Genomic DNA, 12,331 nt, shown 5'->3' with positions numbered 1-12,331 from the left:
TGACCAGTAACTAGAAAGTGGCCCAAGTCTGTGAATTATCAAAATTTTGCAGTGTAACGGATATTCGTGAGTTTTAACCAACTTGAAAAAATCGTAACTTTTCCCCGCCCTTCCCGATAAGATTCCTCTTCCTTACCCCTAATAACGTTACTTTCCCGTTATGCCGCGAGAATAGAAGAGGCCTCGAAAAGTCAGTGGCGAACGACCATGTTTTTCATCGTGATCAAATGAGATAATATACTTGATGGATCAAGCAGTTGATAGGTGCAGATGTTAAAGGGGGGATCTCTTCATTCAAAAACAAGAAGCATACATACGAAAGGAACTGTTTACATTATTTTTTCCGCTGATATTCGTAAGTACCGCGAGAATAGGAGACGCCAGTATAAGTGAAAACGGATTTACACCGCTCTGAGCAATATTCCTGCAATATCACGGCGGAAGACACCAAAAATGTGAGGAATCAAGCCCTGGTCTTCAGTGTGACGAGCTTTAACCATTAGACTACCCCACCGCCCCTAGAAATTTGGAACTGACAAGCCCGTAATTGAGTTGAGCCTAGATCTACGCAATTAAGATACGATGACATGTCACAGAACCTGACCACCAGATCCCGTTAGCCACCACTTATGACAAGCATTGGTCATTGCAGATCTTCTAACCTGTACATTGTGCCTCATGAAGTTGATCGCTGGATTGTCTGGTCCACACTTGATTATTTACAGACCATTGTCATGTAGCTGGGAAATTGCTCAGTGAAGTGTTCAGCAACAAATAAACAAGAAACAAAGTCATCAATATCCTCCGCATGGTAAGAACGAAATACCATCGATGATGCATCAACAATATGTGCGGCTCATTCGTTCAGTAATTGATTTCCCTTAATAAATGGGCAGCGCCAAATACAGGAAGTGCCAGATTCGTTTAGTTTGAGACTTGCAAGCTGTAACTGTTTACTTGATCTGGGATTCAAGTCTCTTGGCAGTTATTATCAGAGTGAAAAAAATTCAACCTGTTTTTTATTCCATATAAATTATACACTCATTTGGGAAATGACTTCAAATGAGACAAGTCAAAGAGAAAACGACTGCAATGGTGTTGTACAACAGGTGGTCCCCATAAACTATACTATGGCAATAATATGTTGCAATAGACTATCTCTATCCCACAAAAGTCACCACTACCTGAAAGGATCACCACTACCAACGTCTGTCGAAATCCAACTTGTTGCAAAGGAAATGCAAAACTTATTTCATTAAAAAAATCCATAAGTATAAAAAAAAACCTACAAAAAACCTAAAAGACAAAACAAAATAAAACAGTTCACCACAAGACATATCTGTGTGCCAATGTGATGAAGAAATAATGAACAATTTTAAAGTTATGCTCCGGTAAAGAGCAGCAAGACCAATTTCAGTGTTAGTCAAACTTGTTGGCATGGAAACATAAGAAATATTTGGGACTGCCAAAAGGCAAGAGTTTGCCACTCGACCTATGTATGTAGCAAGGTTGGTTAATAAATATGAAAATGTGTTTTTCTTTAAATCTGTCCCGGAAAAGACAAATTTCCAGGTAGGGAGAGACACCATTTATTTTTCTCTCTCTCTCTCTCTCTCACACACACACACACACACACACACACACACACACACACACACACACACACACACAGAGTGCCCTAGGTTATGAGCAACATCATATTCCATCTGTTTAACAGTAATCAACAAAGTCACCAGCGCCATACTCCATATTTAATCATTTTCTACAACAGTACAGAGACATAATGTGACGTAAGTCCCCAAATACTAACACTGATGCAAACTCAATAGTTTTACATAGCTTTTAGCAATATTCCAGCAATATCACAGCAAGGTACATCAGAAGTGATCAGAAGTGGGCTTTGCACATTGTACCCATGTGGGGAATCAAACCCGAGCCTTCCTCTCACTCACTCTAACTGTCCCATGAACAGTTATCAAAATATTATCAAAATAGATGTTATGGCCCAAAATACATGCATATCAACTAAACCATCAACTAACTGTTCCCACTCATCTCCTTCTCATTTTTAGCCATCATGCAACACAATCGCCTAACATCTGTTTTTCTGGCAGTTTAATACATACAAATATCAGAAGCATTCAAATGTAAAATTACTCATTTAGATCACAATGCATCACTCCAAAGCTATATCAAAGAGTTCCAGATTATACAAAAACAGTTTAACTTCAACACTCACAGACATAATCTTGGTTATAAGAGACTGTATTGAGTTTAATTTTATGCCACTTTAGCTGTATTCCAGCAATATCACAACAAAGGACACCAGCAAAGGGCTGCTCACATTGTACCCATGCAGGGAATGGAACCTGGATCTTCAGCATGAAGAGTGAGAGCTGTAACCACTCGGCCTTCCCTGCAGCCCCTTCAATACTTTCTTTGATAATTTCCAGGGTATATGCAGTCAAATAAACTTATCCTCAGTACTTTTCGTTACACTCCATTACTGAGTCTAACAAAACCTTATGGGAGGTCGCGTCAGGTAACCTTTGAGATTGACCAATCAGAACACACCATACCAAATCGCGAAAGTGTACATTCGTACATACCTTTTTGTCTCGAAAAGGTTCGTACCCGCAAGATTCCGAATGCTATTTAGCGTATGCTCGCTCCCGGGTGATGCACACAGCACATGTTATAACCATGACATCACACCGGAGTAAACAGTCACTGAAAATAGTGTTTTTGGCAATATTCAAGGATGTCATCTTGCTGAAATATTACCTAATGGTAACCATGTCAACAGAAACCCCAAAGTGTATATAGTGCAGGTCAATTAACTGTGGTATATGCAGATTTTTTTTTTGTGGAGAGATCCATGTCAGTGACCTGAATATTTCGAAAGTCCCTCCGATCCCTAAATAGTAGCCATTATCTGATTGATTAACTCTATTTAACCGTCTCGCGTTTGACCGTCTTGCGTCACTGGTCGCTCAAAGGTTACCTGACGCGACCTTCTACTAGGTTTTGTTAGACTCAGTGGTGGAGTGTAACGAAATACACTGAGACTAAGTTTACTTAGACTGAGGGTATATGCTATGTTAAATCTCCTCTATACCCTCGATTCAGCTACAGCAATGTCTTTGTTACCTCCCTTTACTGGCTTTTTATCCAATTAGGAGTCTATTCTGGGAAGTTGAGCGTACCAATCACAACTTGCTTTCACTTTCTAAATTATCTAATCGATTAAACTTGGCAACATAAATGATGCAGAGGTACTTTGAAAGAGGTAGAAGGACTTCTTGCAAATATTTTTTAAAGATTAAAACCTGTCGATTGGTCTGTATGACTAACCCTAATCAGAGTCAGACTGTCAACAAACTTTCACAGTCAGGACCGCTATATTTGTTGACACTGGCAAGCTCAGTTGTAATGGCAATTTAGCTGACTGGCTGCGGTGAGATTGCAGAGTCAGCAAAGGGAGGTGTTTAAATTATTGGTCTGAGAAGTAGATGCATCCAGGGTATACTGGAGACTTTAGCGTAATATTTAAGCTGGAGATATCAAGGATGCATCAATATGGGATAGAACTTTCAAGTTGGTTTCAAATGGCAGTGCAGGGAGGTGTTTTCTCAGAAAAACCATGATCGTGGATTGGAATTCCTGTTCTCTGTGATTATATTTCTGGGCTTGCTCGCACCACACCTGTGCTCCTGGTTTTCACAATAATGGTAAACACTCGAGACTGGCATCACTTCTGGCATTCCTCACACAATACACTGGTACATAACTGCAATACAGTTACATCCAGCATTAAGACCTACTCACTCACTCACTCACCAAAGAAAGAGGCGTCACGACTTCAGCACTCCAGACAGAAATAGTCTAGGGTTAAGGGCATCATGAATCAGTTGTACTGACATTGAAAAACACTCGTTGGACATCAGGGTTCTCCTCCATTTTCTCTATCAGCTTGTCCAGGATTTCCAGCTCCTGTGGAGGTGGGGAGACAGTGGTCATTGGCAGAAAGTCCACCATGAAAGAACGGATGTCCACGTGTCCTTCTAATTTGCCTTTCACTGACATCAAAGTTGTTGGGTCACATATAAACTGGAATAGAGATGACGTTTCTGAGATGAATGTTTGGAAAACTGGCTAAAAAACATTTAGTTAACAATCAATTAACAATTAATCAACACAAGCATGAAAAAAAGACTACTGGTCAATATATTTGAATAGTTTTGGGACTGAACAGACATTATTGGGAGGAAAGCCTCATTACTAAGTGGTACTGTGAAGCATTTCAAGTTGGAGGTCATCTCAAATTTTTATATTTTCTTTAAAAAAATCTTTAATCCTCGCAATGACACGAGGTCCTGTTGGCAGGAGTGAGTGAATGTACTTTTACACTGCTTTCCAGCAATATCACTGCGGAGACATCAGAAATAGGCTTCACACGTTGTGCCAATGTTGGGAATTAAACCCAGGTATTGAGCATGATCAGCAAACGCTTTAACCATTAGGCTACTGTACAACTCTATCTTGGAAAGAGAGGTATTGAGGAGCAGTATGGTCCACAGTAGAGAATGGCTGGCTCTCCACTCTGTATAATGAACAAACACTTCACTGAATTGGTGCCATCTTATAATATTCAGATCCTTTTTTAGGAACTAAAATCGATTGCCTCCTGACCTAACCTTAAGAAAATGTTCCTCTGTTTCATCCTTCTCTGTGGTAACATCTTCTGCCCCAGCTTCGATAGCAACTTCCACGTACTTGTCCATGTCCACATTCTCCTCCGACAGTGTCGCCATGATTACCCCCTTCTTGTCAAATGCATGTCTCGCCATGCCAGGCTCGCCTATTGAGGCGCTGCAAAACCAACACGAACATCTCACCAAAATCTCCATCAACTGTTTTCTACACCTGTCAAGAAGCCATGATTCAGATGCAGTTTGATAAAGTTTGGTTGTCAAATGGTTTGTTGGGTTGTTGCTTAATGCTACATTCAGCAATATTCCAGCTATATGACGATAGTCTGAAAATAATTGAGTCTGAACCAGACAATCCTGTGATCAACAAAATCAGTATCGATCTACGCATGCTAAACAAGTCAATGAGCCTGACCATGTGTTGAGCATGTGTAACTGAAGACCAGTTCTAACCCAGATCTTCACAAGTTGGTTGTCTTATGGACTTAGGGAGATCATAGGCTGGTACCCAATCCTTGTGTTACCACAATATAATACAGGGTGACTATCTTTGGATTCTAGGGCAAAATAGGTATACAGTATAAAATGACTGATTCAGATTCAAGGGCAGGATACTTCTACAGCATCTGTACAGAATATCCACAATTGCAACAGGATGCTACTGGGTTCGTCAACGTTAAGCCTATGTGTATAATTAAATTTCATGTAACATTCGCAAGGACTGGGAAAGAGAACTTTGACAATGGTCAGTTTTCAGCATTATTAGCCATTTTCTGAATTTAGAATGGGACACTGCCCATGTATCAACAGTGATCTTCCAAAATGTTAATGGACCATTTTTTATTCTAATGTGCAAAATGGTCCATGCTCTTGCCTTTCCAAATCCCTGAAATCAATGTTGAGACATACATACCCAAACCTCTTGATAATATTTTGAAGGTCATTCTTTGTTTTTGTGGATTTTGCAGTGAAGGCTTCAACAATGAAAAACGTTCCACAAGGACCTCTCCCTTCAAAGTACACCACAGACGAATTGTCTCTGGCCTTTGCCTATAAATAGCAGCACAAACAGGGATAACATGAGCAACGTGAGTTTGTTTGAATATTCTCCAGTGTTGAAGAGATACTTCAAAATCCACTCTCTGATGTGTAATATTGATATTGATAACTGTGACACGAATGGAAATGTTGACATGGAATTGAACTTAAGAATAGGGGACTGTAATGCTACATACTGCCATCAAGGCATATACTGTCACTCACCGGGCCTTAGCACTATATAAAGGAGTGAGTGAGTGAGTGAGTGAGTGAGTGAGTGAGTGAGTGAGTGAGTGAGTGAGTGAGTGAGTGAGTGAGTGAGTGAGTGAGTGAGTGAGTGAGTGAGTGAGTGAGTTTGTATAGTTTTACGATGCACTCAGCAATATTGCAGCTGCGGTCTGTAAATAATCAAGTCTGGACCAGACAATACAGTGATCAACAACATAAGCATCGATCTGCGCAACTGGGAACCAATGACATGTGTCAACAAAGTCAGCGATCCTGACCACCTGATCCCGTTAGTCGCCTCATATAACAAGCACAGTCACCTTTCATGGCCAGCATGGTTGCTGAAGGCCTGTTCTACCCCAGACCTTCATGGGTCCTGTATAAAAGGAAAAGGAGTAACAAGCTCAACACACCAAGTTCGTTTCTGGGCAAATTCAACAATTATCACTGTAACTATCCGAATAAAAGTATGCAGACATTTCAAGCCAATAGATTTGCTAAAACAAACAAGACATACAGCACAAAAGTGAAAGCAGTACTTTGAGAACTGGGCTCTTTGGAAGCTTGAAAAAGCATGATTTCTCAATTCTGAGCCAAAATCCCCTCTCAGAATTTGTAGAGGTGACTCATCCACCTTGTTTCCTGTGTCTTTCAGTCACCCAGTCACCCACCCACTGCAACATCTTGCCCCTCATCCCATACAAACAGAGCAACATACCACCCGTCCATCCACCCACCCACAGTAACACCCTGCCCTTCTCCTGACATTACTCACAGCAGCTTCCAGGGCAGACTCTATATTGGCTGCAGGAACGTTCTTCGTCTTGGCATCAGCAATGATTCTGGCTAATGTTGGATTGTGTTTGGGGTCAGATACTCCAGTGGCTGAAAAAGTCCAATGGACTTTATTAGGAATATTCAACTTTTTCCAAAGTATCTTTGAAATATCAATAACTTAACCGTTTGGAACACAAGGAGGTTCGAAGTTAAGCCATTTAGTCATCAAGAAGATCCAGGTTTGTTTCCTTTAACCAATATCTGTGAAATTATATTGCTAAGAAACATATAAAACAGTACAAAAATAGATTTTCTTCTTTTTAATTATTTATTGGATCTGTGGAATCAAACTACTTTTAAAATAGTTTTTTTTTTGTGTGTGCTAAAAATCAACCAATAAATTTGGTCAAATATTGTATCACCATCAGCATGTCCAAAGAAATAGACAGAAAACATTACATGTCAGAGAAAATGCCTCTCCTTCTCTACTACAGAGAATTTGTGTAATTACAATAGGGGCAATACTAAAAAATCTGAAATCCTGAAACAATACTGGTAATATTGGGGGTTAAGAAAATAGCCCACTAGCAAATAATATGGCATTTGTAGGTCTTAAGCCACTAAAATGTGAGCATCCTCTGCAATTCGGCTTCACATCATCCAGATAATAAATTTAGGTGTTGACAGTAGATACAATTTCAGCCCTGGTAACTGACTTAGCAACTCAACTCAAGGGAGGTAACTCACAGTAAATTATGAAACTTGCAAATGTAAACACTGACATAACAGCCTAGGGAGTAACACATGTACTGTAAATAGCTCTGATCCATTTAGAAAATTTGCTGATATGGTGGAATTGATATGATCGCCCACGTAACTGATCACCTTTGATATAACTCTCCTGACACTCAAAGCACAATGACCATAACACTGAGAACAAAAGAACAAACCTTGAACAACTGCCCTTATCTGATTAGCGACGTTTGAAAACACTTTGTTGCGCTCCGAGTCCTTAGCGGTTTTTGTACGCTTTATGTTCTGCCATTTACTGTGTCCGGCCATACACCGCGTTGGCAGTGCGAGAGTGGTGCGACTTGAGGCTGCATTTGTGCTCCTGTTTACTGGTTGGATGATTAACTGACTTCCACACAAGCTGTTCTGGCAGCTGGAATAGTCTCTTGTTTGCCAAATTGAACAGCTAAATGCTGGTAATAGCCGAATACTTGAGCTGATGTCTGTGAGATTGAGTAGCAGTTTCCTCGTGACAGCTGAGTAGGCTGCAGCCATGATGAATCAGTAATAACTTAATTGTACTTCGTTAGTGGTTTTGTCCTGTGACCATTATAACGCTATTCCTGTCCGTGTACCTGAAAATAAGAAGATAATATGTCTGTTTATCACATGGTGTCAATGAATAGATTTGGTTGTTGTGTTACGCTGCAGCAATATTCAGATCCAGGGAAATGGCCGGGGTCTGTAAGCGAGTCTGGAACTAGACAATCCTGCAGCAGCAGGAGCATTGATCTACACAGTTGGGATACAATGATATACATGTGTCAACGAAGTCAGAGAGTCTCACCACCCAATACCACTGGTTGCTTTACAATAAGCATGGGTTGCTGAAGACCAATTCTAACTCAGATTTTTGTGAGTACATGAGCTTAAAGGGGCACTGATGCGGAGCAATTTCCGTGGCCAAAACTGTTTTGAGGATACCAACTGTAACTTCATTGTTACATAAGAAATACATACAGGCATTTGCTGTGTACTTGGGTAAATAGGTGTAATCAGTTTTTCTTACATAAGAAAATTTTCAGAGTTCTCTATCAACGGCAAAGTCATTGTATTTAGTTTATGAATTTAAATAAATCAACTGATAACATCGATAAACATGAATAGATGAACATAGATAATAAACCAGGGTTTATCCCCCCAAAAAAGATTTGCAATCTTTCTGACTTATGTGAAACAAATGGCTTGCTACGTGCTTGTAGACATCATATTTTTACATGACATGATTCAATATTGAGGTAAAAAAACACAGAAATAGGATCAAGTTGGATCAGTCACTATACCATCGAGGCATCACAAAAAAACTATACTGCTGGGATATTTTGTTACGATCAGACAAGGAATGCCAAGGATATTTTTAAATGGCATATGATGGGCATCCGGCCTCCTGACTGTTTGGGGTGAAGAAGTTCTGCTATTGTGGACAGGAGCCCAGTCCCTTTGTCCTTCAGGGTTGAGGGAGCAGGTGCTGACCAATTTGCAGCTTGGTTTCGTAATTAGACCGCTGGCTAGAAACATTATTCGCTCCACATCAGTGCCCCTTTAATAATGCATATCATCACTCTTGTTGTTGTTGATAATTTAAACCTCCATTACGTTTAGCAAGATGTCACCTAGTGATAAATATTAAAAACTGCTGTAACGATTCACCTGGAGCTCTTAAACAGACTTTCGACCTCAAGCAATTCAATTTGACAAGATAAATGAGTACCAGAAGTTTATTCAATCATAAATGCGTTTATACTTTATTTCTGGCACGAAATATGAACCTAATGAGAGTAGCAAGTCCACACTAAGTGAGTTGCCAAGTGACGTAACTTCTGTAGTACTCATGAAAACCCGGTCCATTTTTGGTCGCAGGGGGGTCCTTGTTTTAAGCGTTCTGGCTTTTTCCATGTTGTATTTGAGTCAAAAACAATGACTGGTCCCTTCAGAAGATATTCCCGTGTTGGCACCATTGGCGAAAAAGGTTGGTTTGCTCTGTACTTCCATAGTTTTTCAACTCTTTAAAATATTGCTGAACATTGAAATTTGTTTTATCAATCGATGGTACGCTTTAGATTATATTTATCATAAGCACACATCAGTCTTCTCCATTTTAAAACAAATTTTAACTTAATGTACATGGATGCACATTTCAGATAGATTTGTGTGAGGGAGGGGTGTATTGCCAGGGGCAGACAACTCCATTGGTGACTCCAGCTAACAATGATCGTGTCATTAACTCATTCATTGAGTAATTTTATTTAACATGCTTAATGTATATTTTAAAGTGTTCAGATGTGTGTACTTTGATAATTAAACATGTAGGAAAGCATTATGTATGTTTCAAATACCTTGTGCAATTTGTATGTTATTTTCTATAAAAACATTTTGTGGTAGTTAAGCAATGATAAACCAGCTTTATATGTATTTTCTGTCTGTATCCAGAAGTGACAGCCATAGAACACGAAATTGTGGCTAATATTTGAAAACTGACTATATTTTATTGATCTTTCAATTTAAGCACAATTCAGCATTATTCATTTGTGGATGTCATAGCACTTACATAAACACATGATGTAGATTTGAGTAGAGAGTAAGTATTTTTGCACATTATAGCATCACAACATACTCACTGACTCAGGTTTAAAGTGAACAATGAAATGGTTAAAGGTGTAGGTCTCGTATTCTTTTTCAAACTTTAAATAAGAATATTGCTCCCATATTAACCTATGTTAAGATTTGTTCTGTAAAGGATTTGTTCTGTAAAGCACTGTGCTGATAGAAAAGACTATTAATATATTTGTGTTTCAACATTTACTTAAAATAGTTTGGTATTTGAAATAAATAGGTGTGACGGTTTTTTTCACAAAAATGGAAATATGGACATTTTGCAGAGTTGACAGTAGTTGACTTGATCACCTTGTTGATCAAGAACAGATGGACAGAATTTAATCAGGTAAAGTTTGTTGCAGTGCTGATGTACCAACAAACCTTGGAAAAATAGTTTTAAAAATCGGAACCGTTGATTTAAAAATGGTGTTGACTTGCTAATGACAGTTTTCCATATGTAGGAGAAGAATAGTTTCAGTATGTTCAGATTACAACTTGTTCGGTTGTTTACTAAACTTTCGTCAAATACTTGCAAAATTAACCTAATAGTTTCATCAGCACTTGACACGAAAATATCCTTGACTGGGTTTTACCTGACTGTAGGATCACATCGGGGTTTTCGGCTAAAAAGGACGACAGGTAGCTTTCACATGTTTAGCCTATTTTGTAATGAGTTTGTATGAATGGATGTTCGTGTCTAAGGAATAATGTAGATTTATGAAAACATAATTAACCGTTGGTTTAGAATTCTGGGAAGAATTATAAACATGTAAAGATAAATATAGTTTTCTGTCAGGCAATACTGCTAGGATGTCCCTTTAATAACTTCAACTTACTATACAAGGTTGGCGATTATGACCGAATGTGTTCCTCTTTCTTGTCTTCAAACAGGAGACTTACAAAGCATAGCCAAATGAGAGTTATGTCCCTTGGAAAAAATCTAAAAACGAGAAAAGCGGAATTAAAATCTCTGGACAAAGGCTTTTATCTCGACTCTCACCTAGACATTTAGTATTTCTCTGTGACAGACGCTACCTATTACCATCAACATGTTTTGAATTTTTTATGTAACGAGCAGATTATTTATTTGTTTGCGTACACAGCCAAGATTAGGCTACTGCTCACGACCTGATACTCCGGACAGGCATGCTGTTTCATGCTCCGCGAACATTTTCATTGTGCATGCTGTATGAGCGCAGCGCAGCGTAGCTGTTGAAACCATTTTTTTCCAGCGTTGGGTGAAAATTAGCGAATCGTTTGAACTCAGATTTCGCGGGCGTATTTTAATCTGAAAATGTCAGGTGATATGACTTCAAGGTAATTAGGTTGATCAAGAGCCTATATAGAGAGGGAAAAGAAACTCATCGAAAAGCCCTTGAACTTAATTATGCCTGTAGAAGGTTTTATCACTTCAGTTTAAGTCAAATAAATATTATTTCTATCGCTTGAAGTATGAATTAGAGGGAAATTATTTTCTCCTAGCGGTATGAGGCGTTCACATGGGTTTTCTGCCCAGTAAGTGGCGTGTTATGGTAGTATATAAGGGTGTGGATATTTGAATTTGGCATTCTCGATTAGTGCACTCCCGGCCTTTCAGCATTTAACATGAATTCTGACGAAAATTAGACGCCATTTTGTCACAACTAGAGACTAACAAAGCCACGTTTGAATCAGCAGGGCTTTGAGAGAAGAATTTGTTCAGACGTCCAAAGACATTAAGAGGCTCAAAGCAGAAAAGGATTACACTTGGCGACGTGAAGGTAACAAAATTCAGTTCAATTTTAACGAAGAAACTGCTGATGTTTTGAGGGAAGTGTTGACCGCCATTCAAGGCAAACGTTTTGAGGAAAGTGAAACGTTGGTTACGTCCGAGTTGGAAAGAATCCATAAAACAAACAAACTTATCAAAATAGCAGACTCGTCTGAAGGTGGGTGGAAGACAGTGATGAATTACGTCACAAACGATTTAGCTGACGAATCTGATGATGACCGGAAAATCACGAGAGCAGACGATAAAGCGTTACGTAAATTACGCCAAAAGCGTGGAAGGGGTGCTCCATACCCGAGTAGGTCAGCTCGGAGACAGTCAACGATGTCTCAGCCCATGCAATGTGCCCTGCACCAAACTACTCCTGCGCTTCACCAACCAAGAACTAGTAATCATTTTCGCAGGAAAAGCGGGAAGCCTG

General features: G+C 39.3%; 1 protein-coding gene across 2 annotated transcripts; it reads right to left on the bottom strand.

Annotated features, from left to right (window-relative positions):
• Nucleotides 1-1,736: 1,736 nt before the first annotated feature.
• LOC137256170 (probable transcriptional regulatory protein MMOB1910) lies at nucleotides 1,737-11,535 on the bottom strand. 2 transcript variants are annotated; one of them, XR_010954552.1, is made up of 7 exons: nucleotides 10,979-11,046; nucleotides 7,706-8,122; nucleotides 6,754-6,863; nucleotides 5,626-5,762; nucleotides 4,698-4,872; nucleotides 3,037-4,110; nucleotides 1,737-2,547 (listed from the first exon to the last, which is right to left on the bottom strand). XR_010954552.1 is itself a non-coding variant. In XM_067793875.1 (6 exons), exons 2-6 carry the CDS (start codon nucleotides 8,040-8,042, stop codon nucleotides 3,901-3,903), a joined length of 969 nt encoding a protein of 322 aa, XP_067649976.1. In that variant the 5' UTR covers nucleotides 8,043-8,122; nucleotides 10,979-11,535; the 3' UTR covers nucleotides 1,737-3,900. The 2 variants fall into 2 exon arrangements, 1 of the variants encoding a protein (XP_067649976.1); XM_067793875.1 differs by having other exon boundaries at nucleotides 1,737-4,110; nucleotides 10,979-11,535.
• Nucleotides 11,536-12,331: the final 796 nt, after the last annotated feature.

This window comes from Haliotis asinina, chromosome 11, assembly GCF_037392515.1.
Source record: "Haliotis asinina isolate JCU_RB_2024 chromosome 11, JCU_Hal_asi_v2, whole genome shotgun sequence".
In the NCBI taxonomy this organism is placed as follows: Eukaryota; Metazoa; Mollusca; class Gastropoda; order Lepetellida; family Haliotidae; genus Haliotis; species Haliotis asinina.
Note: the sequence above shows the minus strand (reverse complement) of the source record. Positions and strands in the feature narration are given on the sequence as shown.